A 19,859-nucleotide genomic window follows, 5' to 3' on the forward strand; every position below is an offset into this window, starting at 1 on the left:
ATGGAAACTGTGCGCTAACGCCGCCAACTCCAACTGAATCTGTATTCTGTACCTAAAGTATATTAGTCTATGGGTACTAGACTGTTTACTAGTGTTTGACAATCAATGTCAAATTGACATTTTGAGGTTAACTTATTGAGGTTGGCAAAACATTAATAATTATAAGTTATAACTCAATAAGTTAACCTCAAAATGTAAATTTGACATTGATTGTCATCACGTGGCCTCATTTTCTATCTTTATTTCGTTTTTATCAAGTACTACCGTGTAAGCTTTGTCAATAATAATATTCAAGTATACCTACATTATTTTTAGGTTTAAGAACAATTTTATCTACTAAATTAACCATCTGATAATCTTTATACCGTCTTATTATTCAAGTTATTGTATGTATGTGTTTGTAGAGCAAGATTTATTTATTGTTACAGAAGATTTAGTGTCTATTGCGAGTAATGGTGAGACAAGTTGCCTTGTCGTTTCAAACACAGTTTAAGAAATAAGCAGCGGTGGCCAACTACTTCTACTAGAAGAAGGACTGACTGACTATACGCATCTTGGTAAGCTATTTATCAAAATCCCTGTATGTTCAATTTCTTTCTCAGCTGTTCTTTGTTGGATATTGTTATGTATAGAATTTTGTAATTGTGATTTTCGATGTCACAGTTACAAAATAAAGTAAATGTGTAAGATAGAGAATATGAATATAGTAATAAAGAAGCTAACTTGACGCCTTGGCTGCCAGCCGTTCGCATGAGACAACGGTAAAATAGGGCGCAGGTAATTGTGTCACTTTAACGCGTAATCTATCGACCTTAAAAGAATTTAAAACTACCGACTATAAAAAAGCCGATCGTATGATATATAAAGTGACTGGTAAAAGAATGACAACTAAGCACAAAATTATTAAGTTTACCTGGGCGCCATATTCCGGATTCGAACCGAAATAGATAAATCTGTAAAAGAAACATTTTAGTGAGTAATATTGTAAGGAGAAAATAAGAGACGATTGAATTTTAACAAATGTATAATATGGAAATTGGATCTACATAAAATTTAGAAACAAGTAATACGTAATCTAAGAAATAAGTTAATAATATAATAGATGCCTAAATTTATTAAACGAACGATGACTGATAGTTTAATAATATTTCAACTAAATTAAACGGTATTCTAAATTCTGACGATGGATGACTCCCAATTTTTTTTTTGCATACATATTTTTTTTTACTTACCTATTTTAATATAAATTAAATACTTGAAGATATATTGTTTTTCTTAGAAGGTAGGCTTTAAATAATCGCCTAGTATGGAGCCTTCGCCACTGATATGTTTTTATTTCATGGACTAATACTTTTAATATTCTTTCAGTACTACCAACGACTTCTGAAGAACAAGCAAAATACGACAATGCCACAATAGAAGAAATAAATGAAAAAGACAACGTGTAAAAGAAGAGAACACGTAAGCGTATGCACAATGAAGGCAATTGGGCGAAAAATATATACAAGAAGGGATATAATGCCGGAAAGGAATATATTAGAGCTTCAGGGACGGTTGGCAATGCTAAAAAAGTTTAAGCCCCATGCGTATCATGTCGTTTTTAATGCCACCACATACCTGTAAAATACAATTCTATTACGTTTTCATACCGGTATATAATATTTTATATTTCAGTTTCACAATGCAAAGAAAAATGGCAGAATCTGCGGTCTTGCTTGTCCCGTAACATGAAGAAGCCTCCATCAGGGAGTGGGACGAGCAAGGCCAAGCGATATTATCTGCAAGACGCCACTCCCAGCCAAGCCTCTGAAGAGGCCATTGACGTCACAGCGGGTGGATGAGGGTTTTTTGGCCTATATTGAGAGGCAAAACCGAAAATGTAGTCCGGAGAAGGTGACGCCGAACGCAAACAGCAGTTATTTGAACAGTCTTCTACCAGTGGGTCTATTCTATGCTTATCGACCGCTAAAGTGATAAAGTGAAAAATATTATCAAACTTAGGGTAGGTTTGTATCAAAATATTAGCACTTATTGTAACAATTACACGAAGCCGGTTTTTATTGTTGCAATAAGTGCTATATTTTAACAGCACCTATCTTGCTGCTGTTAAAATATCGCACTTATTGCAACAATAAAAACCGGCTTCGTGTAATTGTTACAATAAGTGCTAATATTTTGATACAAACCTACCCTAAGTTTGATACTATTTATCAATTTAGTGTTCGATAAGTATAGAATAGACCCACTGATATGGATTCCATGTTGCCATACCAAACGCGATGGTTCCAGACTTTGGTGGATGCTGCCATTGAGGTGTTTGATATGAAACCGCCGTCTCATTCAGCAATACACTCTAGTGTTATTATGGACGCTAGTATGGTGAATAACGACGAAGAGGGTTTTGGTGAGATTTCATTTGTGCATCAATAAATTAAATTAAAATTAGTATTTGGTTATTTTTTAAGTGTAGTTAAGGTTTATAATTTCAGTATTGATTTTCTTATATTATGTAATCGTTGGTGATAAGTAGGCTTAGGATTCTTAGGTATTTAAAAAAAAAATTTGAGCGGCCCCGCAACAAAATATCAAAAATATCAACCTGTTGTATATCTACATTATCAAGTAAAGTGGCGGGAACTTTGCTTTCATAGGTTTAAAAATAATTATTAATGATGGATTAAATTCACCGGCAAACGTCGGAAAATATAATATAACTAATAACATATTATTGTAGGTGATAGTGAAAGGTATTTCACACACGAAGAGAATACTTTTATCAGTTTAACACAATATTGTATATCTACATTATAAAGATTAACCTTTATGGCAAACACAATATACGACATGTTACAAGTCCTGTATATTGTATACGCAGAACGCATTAGGTCATTATCATGCTTTCTATCAGAATAAAAAAATAACAATATGATTTAATAATGTTTCTATTTTCTCACCATTATATCCTATGCCTTTGTGCGTTTTACCAGGAAAGAGAGCGTAAAATTGTATGCATTTTGGCATTTAAAACAAAAAAACAGCAAAAACTGAAATAATGCGTTCTGTCAGTATGCCCTCGATTTATTGTCATGAAGCGTTCTCTGTTTTTAGCACCAAAAAATCCTAAGCCTAGTGATAAGTAAATGATGCTTAATAGAAATCTCATCCTAATTTTATATTATGGCTAATGACGTTCTCCAATAGGTTTGTAGTTTTTTTTGCTTAAAGTTGTTTTATATGTTTATGTGTTTTTTGTTTGATTAAAAATATTCGAATACTTACTTTTTTATAATATATTTTAAAACATTATGTTTATGTGATTTTTATTTGTGAATATGTATTTAAACTATGTGTCTGCTGTTATAAAAAAAACAATAAATATTACTTTTTACAAAGAATATATTGGCTATTTCATTCCAAACTTAGATGTGAATTAATTATGGGGATGATAAATGTAAAAAAGAAATATAAGGGTATATAATAGGCATTTATTGACAAATAAATTGCACAGAATTTTATGAAAACTAATATGAATAGCTTAACAATACATAATTCAGAAAAATATCAGTCAAAAGCCGTTTCATACAAAGTGTATGAGAAAATGTATTTTCTTCATAATTTATTTTTTCCGTGATTTATCCGATATTTTAATAGTTATTCTGCTATTCGGGGCGGAGACAAATCCAACAAATCAATGATCATAAAAATCGGTCCAGCCGTTCTTGAGTTATAAATGGTGTAGCTAACCCGACTTTGTTTTATATAATACTAGCTGACCCGGCAAACTTCGTACCGCCTCAGAATCAATAACCTTGTGTTAACTTATTAGCTGAATTAAATTCAGTTTTTTATTAAGTTAAAATGAATACTCAAAATGAATAAGTTCAATAAATGTGCAAAAACCAAATCAAAACATTATTTTAATTACATTGAACTGTACACACTCTATACCCACGATGACCGCGTGGATTAAGCGCCAGTGTATAGTGTCGAGGGTCCCAGGTTCGAATCCTGGGTCTGGCAAGTTCACATATTGTTTTTCAATTTGTGCATGTGTCAGAATATTGTCCTAATACGTTGAGCAAGTGGCTGACATCCATTTCTCGTAAAAATAAAATCTGTTAATACAAACCTCCACTCTGTGGAGGCCCATATGATCCTATTAGGATCGGACATGGTCAAAAGAAAGAAAAAGAGTGAAATTCACGTGGCAGCAAGGCATTTGCTTTATTGAAGCGAATCGAAATAATTCGCATAGCATTGTTGCACTACTTTCTGTTAAACTATTTGCTGGATGGGTTGCACTCGGGTAGATTCCCTTCATTGAAGTACCTTGTGATATACGACATTTTTATTTTGTTGTCAGGTGCGAAAACGAACAAAGCAGATGGTTTGCCGACGCATGAACATGCTACATACAATTGACCATGAGAGAAACATTCATTTTATAGATTCAGGCCATAAACACTCAAGGATTGGCCTTGGAATTTATTGATCGTCATTCCGAATGCAAGACGAATTGGAAATTGAATTTGTTTAATGGCATATCGGTTGGGATCATCGAAATTCTCGGAATGAGAACTTCCTCACCTTTGAACATTCCTTTGATTATCGTCACGTGAATCAAATTGCCCATGAGTTTTCTCACCACCAAACGCGTTCCGTTACATAGTTTTGGTTAGTTCATATTTCAAAGCATGGTGACTACCGAGCCAACCTTCAATTGTTAATTGTGCGGTGGCAAGCCAGGCAGATCCAATGAGTTTAAAAATTCAGTTGGATAGTCGGTTGCTTCGTCTTCGTTTGTTACACAGTCGATAGATTTTAAGGAATGCAGTGGACCAACGATTTCATTTTGAATTGTGAAGTTGTGATCCACATATTTGTTCTTTGCCGCAAGACTGCTAGTTCACTCAACCAATTGTAATTTTTGTGGTTAGCAATGATGTTCGGTAACATTTTGTTGATGAGTTCGTCCTTAGTTCAGACGAAATTGCAAAAATTCAGCGGAAACGAAATCAATCCGTTAGATTCATCAACAGGAATACGGCCGTTACCGATAGTCAGCAATTACTTGGAGAAATATTCGGCAGATGGATCGTTTAGCAATACAACTTGCATGTGTGTCGTCAGCTAAAGTTTCTTCACATAGCACCGCAGAGTCGATGATTCGAGGCAAGCATTTATTTCATCGGCAGCGGTCGATCTTGGAATGACTGGTAGTGTTTGGCGGAAATCGGCAGATAGTAGAATCACTGCGCCTCCAAAACTTCTTGAGTCATTGCGCAGATCTTTCATAGTTCGATTGAGTGCTTTCAATGCGTGTTTGTGCGCCATTGTGCATTCATCCCAGGTGATGATTTTACTTACTAACAAAACTTTGGCCATTACTGAGTGTTTCACAATGTTGCATGTCGGTTTTTCAGTCGTTGGCGGGTTTAAGGGCAATTTCAACTTTGAATGAGGCGTTCGGCATCCTTCTAGCAACGTGGCCGCTATCCCAGAAGAAGCAACTGCTACATCATTTTCGGATCTCGCACGCCAAAATCAATGACATGAGGAATGTCTTCCCAGTTCCACCAGGGCGTGTCGAGGAAAAATAAGCCACCATTTCCATCATTAATTGCCTTCATTAATGTATCGTACACTTCTTTCTGTTGGGGGTTCAACAGTGGTACATTCGTTCGAACTGATTGGTTCAATGCATCTCGATCATGTTCACGTTCCAATTCTCGATTGAAAGCGTTGTTCATTCCACGATGTGGCGTTGGCATTCCTAACTTGACTAACAAACTGCCGCACATGAGGTAACACATATTATATTCGATCAAAAGCAAAGCCTGGTTATGTATCTCCTCATTCACTTTGAGATTGGGATTCCCTGAACTGACACGAATTCGATGTAAAATGTCTTCTGACATGTCATCCTTGTACTTGTTTCACAGTTCAGGTGGATTCGATGGGAAGCATGTCGAAATAATGATAGCAAATAATGTGCGTATCTGATTTGGAAATGTAGAAACAAATGCTTCGGCGATTGTCATATCCCAATGAGTATCGTTTTCAAGCAAATTGAGCTGTTGACAAGAAGCACGAAATATTGGGCACACTACACCATTGACAGTTAGACATTTCGACTATCATTCTTTCTTTTGTTTCTTGTTTAATGTTTCTGTCATGTAGAGATGGCGTTGTATATGGATTTAAATTTTTTGTGATTTTCTCAACTCAACATTTACTCAAATTCATCGATATCAGTCAAAAGCCGTTTCATACAAAATGTATGAGAAAATGAATTTTCTTCATAATTTATTTTTTCCGTGATATATCCGATATTTTAATAGTTATTCTGCTATTCGGGGCGGAGACAAATCCAACAAATCAAAGATCATAAAAATCGGTCCAGCCATTCTTGAGTTATAAATGGGGTAACTAACCCTTTGTTTTATATATTATATAAGATTATAATAGGAAATATTGTGCACAATCAAAAGAATCAAATACTTATGTAAATATATTTAATAAGCACAGATAGGATTAGAAATTATAGCTTACTAGATTGTACCTACTTTTTTGGACAATTTCAACTCTTCATTTTAATGGTGTTTTCTTTTGTTTACCAGGAACATGCGCAGTGTGCTCACTTCACTTCTAGTATCCCTGGGAATTGAAAATGCACAAAAAAGCACATCCAGAGCTGCGCCCATTTCAATGTGATATTTGACAACATACATTCAAATCCAGATCAAATTTGAATGAGCATGTATTGATTCACAACGAAGATGTGCTATGGCGCACTTGTCAGAAGCTCTATAGCACTGAAAGATTGCTAAAAAGCATGTGAAAAGAATGCACAACCACAGTTGTAGTAAATGTGAATCAAGTTACGTAACACCCGAAGACCTGGAAACGCAATTTGCTGCAAATCACAAATGGCGTTATGTTATAATGTAATAGGAACTCTTTTAATGAATTATTTTATTATCATTGACAAACGGTTGTTTTTAAGAAATATTTTATCTTTTAATTTTTTTGCCCTATTGTAGACAATATTTTAATATTTCTTAGTAATTTTTGAGACAGTTTTATAAGAAATATTAATAGTCTCTAATTTTAATTGTAATTTCCATTAAAAATGTCTAAAATAATTAATGGTGCAGTGCGTAAGGCGCTGGCCTTCCATCCCGGAGTTCTGGGTTCGATCCCGGTGAGGTCAAAATGTATTTACATAATCTAATATGTAAATTCCTCAAGCCTGGGATTTTGTGTTGTTTAATAAACGGCCTGTTGTGGTGTTTAATAAAGAAACAAAAAAAAAACAATATATACCATCACCTGGCGTTTACAACATTACCCCACGAAATATTGATTTTGTTTGCCTTTCAACCAATTCATTGGGTTCTTAGATAGGATCAAACACACATTAAAAAACATGTGAATTTTCCCACGGCTTCAAGTGACATGTACTTTACCAGCTATAACGGCTTTATAAACTAATTAATATTATCTTGTCAGACACTAATTATACATCTATAATATCTAATTCACTCAAGTTAAATGTTTAGTAGTAGTTTGAATCCATAACTTTTTTTTAAATATGCCATAATCCTACTGTAATTAAACCATTGTGATTGTTTTGTTTCAGCTCTGATAGTTTGACGATATTGATTTGACTCCTGGGCCCCACAATGTAGTCAAATAACAGACGTCATGTCGGAATTGGCAAAGATGCCCGAGGTCAAATCATTCGGCACACAATTCTACGTCTGTCCCGCTGAGGACTTAGATGAAATCTCTCATAAATATAAGGTATATAATCACTTGCAATCAAACACATCCATTTATAAATTTGACGTATTTTCTCGCCATACATCAATATATTATTTGGTTTCAGTTAAAAAAAAAAAAAATATATATTTTAATACTTTTTCACTGTGAATGATTATTAAATAATAGTACCTACTGAGATATCCAGGGTTCCAGCGGCTAGCTCAGGTGTCCATCGAACCCCGGATTCACAAAAAGATATTTTAAATTGAGGAGAAATTAAATGAAACCACGTCTGTCTCGTGCGTAACTTGGTATTATCTTATATTTTAAATTTTCTTTACAGGTTTATATATTTTGTTTTTACAATAAGTTTCGCAGGTCCGTACATAGTTTTCAAGGGACGCTTACTGACTTTTTTTTATTCTTTTTCAAATTCCTCGTACCCGCGTCGACCAGTAAAAAGGACTCGTGATTGGCCAAATCTGCTCGCATGATCCTTTTGATTTGACGAATCATGAGGACCACCTCGGCGCAGGCGCGCGGAGATTTTAACGTTGCCGGCAAAATTTATTAGATTTAAATACTTATATTTCATACATTATATTTTATCATTATACATACATACATAACATTATATCATTTATACTTTTTAAATCAAATTAAATTTATCTTAATTACACCTCCGCCCAGTATATGATTTTCACACACCGGACGAAGGCCTTTACTTATGAATAAAAAAAAAATTACGTAGTTGAGCAAGGAATCAGATTAGATGTTTTATGAAGCCGTTTCTAGAGGTCAGGGTTACGTTTCGACTTATGACTACTAAATGATTATTTTACACCGGGAGAAGCCCGCCTGTAACAGGGGTGTATCACTACATTATTTGTTGTTTTGAAAAACTTCAATGAAAATATTTATACACAGTAACTATTGCATAAGTTTCATAATGAATTTGGTGTTTTATTATTTTTGCTGATTATGCGTATATTATTATCGTAACTGATAAAAAACATTAATTAAAAAAAGACTATTCATTGACGCAAAAACAGTGAGGTAACATGCATCTTTCAAAATCACTCCAATTGAATTTTGATTCATCTTTATTAGTCTAATGTAAAATAAATGAAACAATGTCTAAATGTATGGATAGTTCGAACTATTGTACACTTTTAATCTTTATTGTGTTTTAATGCACTATAACCAAAGATGTCAAAAAAACCTTCTTCCATAACGATGACACCTAAATGTCTAAAATTAAAGCAAAACAAGAACCTCTGGTCTTCTGATTGAGTTAGTTTACAAGTAACTTCATGTTGCAGGTTCAACTACACTCCACTGCTGTATACAATGGATACTATACTTTTAATTTGTTTTAGGTTGAAGCAGTTCCTACGGTAATTTTATTCAAAAAGGCTGCGGCGGTTGACAGAATCGATGGTGCCGATGTTGTAAGTCTGGCGGCTAAAATCAAAACATTTTGTCCCAACATGCCGGATGCCAAAACAGCTGAACCACTCGAAGTAAGACTGAAAAAACTGATCAATAAGCACAAAGTCGTGGTATTCATGAAAGGCAACCGAGAAACACCAAGATGTAGATTTAGTAACACTCTTATGCAGATTCCCAAAGATACAGGGTATGTAGTACAACATCAAGTAAATTATGGTTTATCTCAATATCTGAGCGAAGTAAATATGTATCTAATTTAGTTTGTGATTATTATTCTGACGTTGGATTTCTAGCTTGACACAACTCAAACTTGTAGAAAAAAATCATATTAAATTATTTGAATGAGTCTTTCAAGACCTATATTCTCTTTTCTTGCTTGGCTAACCTTCCAATATAAGAAATCACAGTAAAATGTTGTGTAAAAATAATAAAAGTGTACGAAATTAATAATTGCATAGCTTAGAAAAGGTCATTTCTAAGCATGTAATATTGTGATGTATTGAAATAATTATATACATAATTACGGTGTCACTTAAAATAGAGATCACTTTCTTGTGCGGCGCCTCGCTTATGGGCATTTTCGCCAAAGTTTGTACATGTTTGAAATTTGGGTAATATTATTTTTTCACTCAAATTAACCATTTTTATATGAGGCGCCGAGTGCCAAAGGAGCTCAAGCGCCAACTTTACGATTTTTGACATTTGAATGTAGGTTTTTTCTATAAATCGATATGTATCATGCCACAAAGTCTTATCGCTCAAATAATTATAGATATTTTCAGGGCTTTTTTTTCCATTTAACGCAGTGGAACGGCGTTCCGGCACCTTTTTTCACGGTTTTATTTCAAAATCAATTAAACGAAAAAATATTTGCGTTTAAGTAATTACAATAATAATTCGTTAAAATGATAAAATAAGGTACAGGTGGAAGCCATTTTGAATGTTAGCGTGTTAGTGAAGTAACCGTATAGTTTAAATAGCAAACCTGCGTATGTAACTAGCTTCATACGTATGTCTTTGCGTATTATGATTTTGACAGTTTGACGTTTATCGCATGGCGGCATCTGCGTATATTGTTATTTACGTTTGTGTTACGATTACGTGTTGTGCAACTATTTTATGTATTATTTAGTGCAACCCCAAGTTTAAATATGAAAAAAATTTCCTGTTACTTCTCAACCACCGGCAGCGGCGCCGATTCCGCAAATAAAAAACTCAAAACAGTAACAGAAACGATCGACAGAAGATATGGAAATATCGGTACATGTAGATGTTCCTGAATCATCTCGAGCTGATCTCGGGGATCAAGGTCGAACTCAAAACGATTGGCCAGACTGCTGGTCATTAGATCAAAAAAACGATTTTCGCTCAAAAAACGAATGGTTGAACGTACACAAAATGAAACTTGGCTGCACAATTTGCAGAAACGTTGGAACTCTTGGAACTGAAACGACAATGGGAATGAAAATATCCAATGGGCCAATAATGAAATCACGTATTCTGGGAAAGAGAGGAAGCTACAATTGGGGTCACTTCGAAAAAAAAATTTCGATCACAGAGGATCTATTGCACACAAAGCAGCGTTAAAAATCATTTCTGAAGCCAAAAAAAAGCAGATTGAAAATACTTTTTTAAAATCGTTATCTCGCGAAAAAGTAATAACAGCAAACATTTTTCGAACTGCATATAAAGTAGCTAAGGAAAATCAATCATTCAATATGTTTGAAAGTGAAATTAATCTCCAAGAACTAAATGGGATCGAAATGGGTCATATTCTCCATTCCACTAACGCATGTATTAACATTGTAAATCATATATGTGATGAAATGAGAAAAAATGTTTTCAAAGAAATTGTTCAATCGAAAAATATAATTTCTTTGATAATTGATGAGTCTACCACCATAAGCCAAAAAACCACCCTCATTGTGTATGTTCGATGCTGTGTCGAAAGTGTTGGAATGAATTCACCAATTAATTTGTTTTTGGATTTGATTGAACTTAAAGACGTAACGGCAAAAGGAATATTTGAATCATTACTCCAATCTCTTGATTTATATGGAATGACAGAAGAATATTTAAAAAAATATTTAGTTTCGGTTGCATGCGACGGCGCTGCTGTGATGTTAGGTTCTAAAAATGGAGTGAAAAAATTGCTGACAGAAAAATTTCCTTCAATTATAGTTTGGCATTGTACTAATCACAGATTAGAATTATCAGTAAGTGATGTTGTAAAGAAAATTTCAGGGATCAATAGATTCAAATCATTTATTGATAAACTTTATGTTTTATACCACGCGTCGCCGAAAAATAATAGAGAGTTGCATTTATGTGCAGAATCACTAGGCGTTGAGGTACTGAAAATCGGAAGAGTTTTAAGTACCCGATGGGTGGCATCTAGTTTTCGTTCAGTTTCGGCTGTGTGGAATAATTATGAATCCCTTGTGCGTCATTTTGAAGAAGCGATGAATGACCCTACAAGAGATAAAAATGACAAGTGTACTTACAGTGGCTTAAAGAACAAAATAACATCAACAGCATTTTTATTGGATCTAGCATTGATGTGCGACGCTCTCCAAGAATTGTCGGAACTTAGTTTGGACCTACAAAATCGCAATGTGAACCTTTACATTGCAAATCGAAAAATAAATGAACTCGTTTAAGTTTTTGAAGAAAGAAAACAGAATTTTGGACCCTATTATAAATGTGCTGCAGCTGCTATAAGCAATCTGCATTTTCGTGGAGTTTTACTTCACGAAAAAGTTTCTAAAAATGATCCTCCTATTGATCCGAAAATATTTTATTCCACGTTGAAAACGTCAATTGAAAAAAGGCTGCTAGATAATAAAGATGTTGAGTTTGCACTTTGGGCTCGCGTACTTGACCAAAAATATTGGCCTGAAGACATTGATAATCGGTTGACATTTGGAGAGATGGAAATTAGAAACATTTCGATCAGGCTACAACTAGATGAACGAGATCGTGGATTTCGCGAATACATTCTCGAAAAGACATATTCTGAAAAACTCTTGCGTTTGGTATATGCTCTGAATTCTATTCCCATTTCTTCAAGTGAATGTGAACGGGAGTTTTCGCAAATGAATCTTATTATTACCCCAACAAGAGCTTCGTTAAACACTAAAACAGTTTCGGCACTCTTGTTCATCAAACTCGTGGGACCACCCTTGACACTTTTCGATCCTTCAAAATATGTTGATAGGTGGTTACTTAAAGGAAGACATTCGGCCTTAGACTCTAACACTAAGAAAAGGAATCGAGATGATGTATCAGACGAGAATTGGAAAAAACTTTGGAAATCACTCTAAACTTTTATTCAAGTTCATAAATAAATACATTACATATGTATTTACAATTATATTTTAAATTTAGTCTTATTTGTACAATATATTTCAAATATAATGTGTGTATTTTATTGTTTCTGTAGCTTTGTTTTGACTAAAATAAAAAATTATCGTAAAAATCAACCTTTTTTTGTTCGCTTCGTGGCATAGCTCCTTTAAATTTCATTTAAGTGACATTTGAATATAATTTTATTTAGTAAAAAGCTTGACATGAAGTGAGTTCCGGCACCTTTTTTTTTAAAAAAAAAAGCCCTGGGTATTTTACAATAGAGATTTATTTTCTGTGGCATAATTGTTTTGGTAGTTATGACGGCATGCCACAGAAGCTTATCTGCCATTATTCTATGGAGAACGCGAGACCAAAACAGCTGTCAGATTTGTCTTATTGAATATACATTCTCAATAGTGAAAAAAATTAAAAATGAGCTCAAGAAGGATTAGAAAAATAGTTTCGATGTGTGTTAAACCTGTAAACGGGGAAAATCACGGTAAGTTTAACATGTTTTATCCGTTTTTCTTTCACATACGCTGTTGTTTAAAATATTTTAGATTACTTTTGAAATATGGTTATTAATGTCATTTTAGTAATTATGTCCACTAAACTTTTACTTTCACGAAGGAAAATAACTCTTATTTCTAATTTCATCTTATTTTATATCCAATTACGATTGATATACACTAAAAAAAGTTTTTAAAAATCACCCGAATCCTTGAGAAAAAATGATGATGTTAAATTTGAATAATGATTTTGTTATTTTGGCCAGTTTGTAGAAACGATTTGATTTAGTATTATCAATAATATTGGGTATATAGACGGTTAATAAAAAAAACAATCCAAATGCTTTGAAATCATCGCTGTAATGTCAAAAACGTATTTAATATTATAAGGCAAATTTTATGCCAAACAAACTCATATAACAATCATAACAAATTTGACCATTTTTTCAGTGTTTATTTGGCATAATAAAATTTGTTTATATCAAAATATTTTTTTATTGCTATCCAAACCCTTAGCGATTGTGCCCACAGAACGCGTCGGGCGCCGCACTCGCGCAAAATTTCTACAAGTGGCGCATAAATCATTGAAAATACAACGTAATCAAATACGCCAGCGCCCACTGGATATGGCGACGCATTATACGCGCGCCGCATGAATCATCGTTTTTTCGCGAATCACCGCTTCTCGGCGATACGAATGAAAGAAAATAAAATGAGTCCATTCATTGAACACAGCGAGCAAAAACATGCTGCGCGAGGCATCGTCGATCGACGGGCGGAAAGCAATCATTTAATTACAGAGAAGTCATTGTTTTATTTTATTGCGTGTTCAGTTTATCGCTGGTTGAATAATGTCATCGTAAATTTTAATTACAAGCCCCGAAATAATATAATATTTTTATTGCTTTGTTATGAGAGGCGCTGTAATAATATTTATTTTGTGCTGCTTGGGCCGCTTACAACATAGGTGAAGGGTAATGCGCGGCGAGAGACGTGTGATTATGGTTATGAATAAACACTGCATACGCGGACTTCGCGCGCCCGACGCGTTCTGTGGGCACCATCGCTTACATTAAAACATTTTTTTTAAATGATTTTCTTTTTTTTTAATGCCATTATTTGAGTTTGAAAATGTTAATGCCACATAAGCTTATGCAACAAAAAAAAGAATCAAGTGCCACCTTTTTTCATTTTTCTTTATGCCAAAGGGGCTCAAACACCATGTTTTTTGGAAGGGAATAGATATTTTTCATTAAATATTATTGCAAATACTTTGATTTTTTAAAATTTGCTTTACTTAGAAAATAATTGTCCATTTCAACATTCAAGTTTAAAATTAAAAAAATAAATTCACTGAAAACTTGTCGGCCATTTTGCAGCACTTTTGTTAAATGGCGCTTGAGCTCCTTTGGCGCTCGGCGCCTCATATAGCTAGCAGATTCCTTGTTCTATTGTTGAATTAGTGACAGCAATTTTTCAGCAAAATATTGATTAATACAATATTTATATCATTTTTATTATGAAATTGGGCATAATAAGTTTCCGTTCCGTGACCACGAAACTAAGCTTATAAAACATGAATGAGACACTTTTTATCACTTAAAAGAGCTCTATTAGATTAAAAAAACCATACACTTAAAAATAAAACTACAAATAGTCAAAAAATATTATTGAATTTTAATTCTTGGGCACATTTCGTTCCACTCCGTTACCCTATGTCTATAATGGCAGAGCATTTTTCCTTTAGTATTTGAAAAAACCAATCAATGTTCGTTCTGCTATTTTTTTAAAGACAGTAATCACTTTTACTAAATTTTATTGGAAAAATATATATGTTTCGTTATTTAATAATCAAATGAAAAATAGTTAACGTTCAACTTTTTTGGGGACATTTTCGGAATGGAACGAAATGGTAACAGAATGTAATTTGTAAAGCTAAAGTTACATGTTACCATAAAAAGAAATTTTTGTTTAATGAAATTTATTTGAATTTTTTGATAGTCAGATATATATTCAACATGCGTCGCAATAACAAAACAAATCAAACTTAATCACTAAAATAGACATATTTTATAATAAATTTCACAATACTAGTAAAATAAGGTAGGTAATAATTTTGACACACTATACATTACCATAACTTTTATTTGGCATTTATATTATTTGTAACTCAGATCAAAAATATTTTAAAGCAAATTAACAATATATGAAAAAAATGAAATCAGCAAGGGATTCAGACGCGAGTTCCTAGCGCGGTACGGAGTATATAACTTTTACGAAAATAATTACAGTCAAACTCGGTTATTACAATCTTGGACATAGCTAGATCTCGGATGTAATAAGGAAACATTTGTTGACATTTGATTTTCGCCATACATTTAATTTATTCACTGTAACGAGCAACTTATCGGATATACCGAGCTAAAATACTGTTAATGTGTCAATCGTTTAAAAACATTTCGACCCTAAGCAATAAAATTCGATTGGACAGGATGTCGCCGGGGTCGGATTACGTTTATGACACTAGTAAAGTGTCTAAGTACCTACCTTATTGATGTTTTGCCAACAATAATAAAAAAGTATCCACGCATATGGTTGAAAAATCCAAGGTTTGTGAAGTCCGTAGGTACCTACCAGCGTTCATTACAATAAACAACTTCTTTTGTGGCTTATGAATGCCATGCTTGTTTCGGGGATTTTTACGATGGTTTCCAGATTTTTTATTTTCGACTTTTTGTGTAATGTGACACGCTCATTTAAAAATACCTATTCTCTGATATAACGAGTAGCGCTTATAACAAGCAAATTCAGTCGGTCCCATCTTCCTCGTAATAACCAAGTTCGACTGTATGTTGTCTTGAAATTGATTTGTATTCATCAACATAAAATGTAGCTATACAGGTTGATTGTAATCAAGACGTACTTTTCTGACATTTCGCGAATACCTTCAGTTCCAGGTATTAAATCTAATAGGGTACACATTTCTGTTAAACGTGACAAAAAAATACTTTTTCATACATTTTTATAAATTTCTATGCATAAAATGTATGGAGAAGTTTTAAAATTTTGGTGGCGTATAACAGAGCCAGTGCCTGTCTCGCAATTATTTCAGTGTGGTGTTTTTTCTCTTCCTTCTGTTGTTTTTTTTATCTCCATACTTTTATCTGCGCTAGTTTTGCGTATTCAGACATATCACATACTTTTTAATCTTGGGCTTAAGGCCATTGGACCCGTTTTTTCCTGTCTTCTCGGAATCGCGGAAATGATAAGCATGTTTAAAACGAATTGATACACAATATACTCTTTATTTATTTAAAATCTAATAAATAGTTTTCAACTAAAACGTTCTGTCATTAAAATTTTTCGAATCGCTTTACTTTTTAAAATAAATGACAATTAGTCAGTCCTGTTTTCGAAATTGGTCAAAACGACTGTCACGCCACAATGAATGTTGAGCTTAATAATAGTTTTGCAGGTATATATTGTATCAAAGAAATGGGTAAAACAATACATTTCATTGATTAACTCACGTACTTTTTTTAATTTCGGAAAAATAAAGATTTTAAAGCCATTTTAGTTTGAGTATACATCAGCCAATTTTGAATGATTTTTTCTCACAAAATAATATATACTGCACAATAAAAATATTTTTTTTATTATAATATAACATTCACGTAATACTATAAATAATAATTAACAATGAAAAAATAAATAAAACCCCATACATTTGGTATAATTAGTGACGCTGTATTACTAAAACACGTCGTACATTTTCATGTATTTATCCTGTTTTCAGACGTTTTAGAAATATAATTATTTTGCAGAATTATTAAAAAAAGGCAATTTGATTGATTGATCCATACAGTTTTTTCATTCTTTCGATATTAATATAGTTAGTCGGCGACCAACTGGGACGCAGTGAGGACGTGTTTTTTTTCTTCCAGAATTTAGTTCATCGCGGAATATTATTTTGACAGACGTAATATTTACATAACAACAGTGTTAAACAAAACTTAAGCCAGTCACAGGGTTGCCACATATTTTATAAGGTAGCTTGCGTGAATTTCTTGAAATCAAAAATATGTTTATTAGATTTTTGTGCAAGTTTATTCAAAAGATAATTTACTAAACATTCTTTGAAGGTGGCTTCGTATTATACATGGGAAAATTATGAGCGGTACATTAGCCAAACCATGCGCTGGTCGCCGTCGAAGTGGAAAAACATTTCAAATGATTGCCCAACGGTACAATATTATTTTGTATCTTCAGATAATCATGCCTTTCCGTTAGCAATTTATTTTATGATAATTATTATTTTTATAACACACCCATGATAGCCACGCGGCGTAAGCGTTGGCTTATTGCGTCGTGGGTCCCAGGTTCGAATCCTGGGTCTAACAAGTACACATATTGTTTTTCAATTTGTGTATGAGTCACAAGTATGGATCTAATAGGTTGAGCAAGTGGCTGACATACATTTATCGTAAAAACAAAAATCTGTCAATACAAACCTCCACTCTGTGGAGGCCCATATGATCCTATTAGGATCGGATACGGTCGAAAAGAATATTATTTTTTACTATCCTACAGTGGAGTAGTTGGCATAGCGCAGTGGGTGTGGGTTCGAATCCCACGTCTGGCAAAATTACATGTTTTTGCAATGTGTGTTTTATCCAGATTAACTACCATTCCTCATAAAAAGTCTGATAGTATAAGCCTCCATATGCTCCGCTGAGGAGATAATGGTATTTAATGTAACATAGTTCGTTGCCACCGGGGCATTTTAAATAATGTAATAATTAACGTGATATTTGCCATTTAAAAATTAATTGCGCATAATGCGCATTCCACTTCCCCGGTGCCAATGAGTTAGTTATCTAGCCGCAAACGCATTATTATTTTATATTAATTAAATGTTAGAAATCAAACATTTAAAAAAAAATCAGTGGACAACCCTCGTCCAATGTTGGACGGAGACATGAATTCTATTATTATCGGCCCATATTCATTATTATAGGCCGGCCAGGTGTTATCAATAATTATAATCATGAACATTAAATAGTTTCTTAATTTGGATACCTATAAACAATTTTTGGATTGATTTAATTTTTAATACGTGTATTGTTTCAATGATATAAATAACACATATTTCACTTCCCGTTTTTATTTATTATCTATACTTACTATAATTTCGAAAATATATTTGGATGTTTGTACCGTTGTGTCGGTTTTTGTTTATAAAAATCCACAGGCGCAGTCGGATTTCGACAACATTTGGAGGGTAGACGGCGGCTGACGAGCCGGAGTGCGTGGTGGAGGTCTCGAATTTCAGATTGAACCCGCCTCTTCTTCTTCGTTACATACATATTAATACTATTTATAACGTTTGTATATTGTGGATTCGATTTTAATTTAGTGTTTTTTGTTTGACCTTTACTCCTATTAGAATTATTTTCATATTGGCATATTGTATTGCAGATATTTTAGATAAATATATCCACGAAGCGACCCTGTGCGAAGCCGGGTACTTCAGCTAGTGTTATAATATATTGTTTTATTAATTTTATACTTTCATTTATTTCCGAAATGTGCGTCTATTGGGAAACCGCTTCAAGATTTGGATGGACGCCGCATTGTAAATTTTAATTTATTTTTTAATCGCCTCATTGAAATATCAAGTCATTCAATTTTTTTTTCATGACTATGGCAAATTTATTTATATTTTCCGAAGTTAGAAGAGGATCTGCATCTGAATTTGTTATTAAGTGTAATATGTGTGACTTATCTTTTACTCTCAGTACGGATGAACCTAAAGCGAAGCAAAAAGGGTTAAACGTATAATTTGTAATGAGCTTATGAAAATTATTAAAATTATATTTGTTCACACTTTGGTTTTTTTTTGTATTCATACACACCGAATTTGCCGTGGGAAAATTATATAATACATAAGTATATATATTTCAAATACCTCAGAAACCTACATAAGTATGAGTCACAAGTATGGATCTAATAGGTTGAGCAAGTGGCTGACATACATTTATCGTAAAAACAAAAATCTGTCAATACAAACCTCCACTCTGTGGAGGCCCATATGATCCTATTAGGATCGGATACGGTCGAAAAGAATATTATTTTTTACTATCCTACAGTGGAGTAGTTGGCATAGCGCAGTGGGTGTGGGTTCGAATCCCACGTCTGGCAAAATTACATGTTTTTGCAATGTGTGTTTTATCCAGATTAACTACCATTCCTCATAAAAAGTCTGATAGTATAAGCCTCCATATGCTCCGCTGAGGAGATAATGGTATTTAATGTAACATAGTTCGTTGCCACCGGGGCATTTTAAATAATGTAATAATTAACGTGATATTTGCCATTTAAAAATTAATTGCGCATAATGCGCATTCCACTTCCCCGGTGCCAATGAGTTAGTTATCTAGCCGCAAACGCATTATTATTTTATATTAATTAAATGTTAGAAATCAAACATTTAAAAAAAAATCAGTGGACAACCCTCGTCCAATGTTGGACGGAGACATGAATTCTATTATTATCGGCCCATATTCATTATTATAGGCCGGCCAGGTGTTATCAATAATTATAATCATGAACATTAAATAGTTTCTTAATTTGGATACCTATAAACAATTTTTGGATTGATTTAATTTTTAATACGTGTATTGTTTCAATGATATAAATAACACATATTTCACTTCCCGTTTTTATTTATTATCTATACTTACTATAATTTCGAAAATATATTTGGATGTTTGTACCGTTGTG

The 19,859-nt window shown here is 33.4% G+C and overlaps 1 protein-coding gene across 6 annotated transcripts in view; it reads left to right on the top strand.

Annotated features, from left to right (window-relative positions):
• LOC147079185 (uncharacterized) overlaps positions 1–19,859 on the top strand; it is a 22,722-nt gene continuing 2,863 nt past the window's right edge. Inside the window, exons 1-7 of one of the 6 annotated variants that reach the window (XM_085954408.1) lie at positions 1–267; positions 429–557; positions 1,675–2,006; positions 2,220–2,404; positions 6,621–6,947; positions 7,643–7,806; positions 9,147–9,406. In XM_085954408.1, the coding sequence (XP_085810534.1) occupies positions 7,708–7,806; positions 9,147–9,406 (359 nt within the window). In that variant the 5' untranslated portion in view covers positions 1–267; positions 429–557; positions 1,675–2,006; ... (1 more) ...; positions 6,621–6,947; positions 7,643–7,707. Of the gene's footprint in view, positions 268–428; positions 558–1,368; positions 2,405–6,620; positions 6,948–7,642; positions 7,807–9,146; positions 9,407–19,859 lie in introns of all 6 variants that reach the window. The other 5 variants (XM_085954417.1, XM_085954425.1, XM_085954393.1 and 2 more) reach the window with 5 other exon arrangements.

The sequence above is a fragment of the Rhyacophila brunnea genome, unplaced genomic scaffold (genome assembly GCF_057557595.1).
Source record: "Rhyacophila brunnea isolate RB1 unplaced genomic scaffold, BYU_Rbru_1.0 scaffold_10, whole genome shotgun sequence".
Taxonomy (NCBI): domain Eukaryota; kingdom Metazoa; phylum Arthropoda; class Insecta; order Trichoptera; family Rhyacophilidae; genus Rhyacophila; species Rhyacophila brunnea.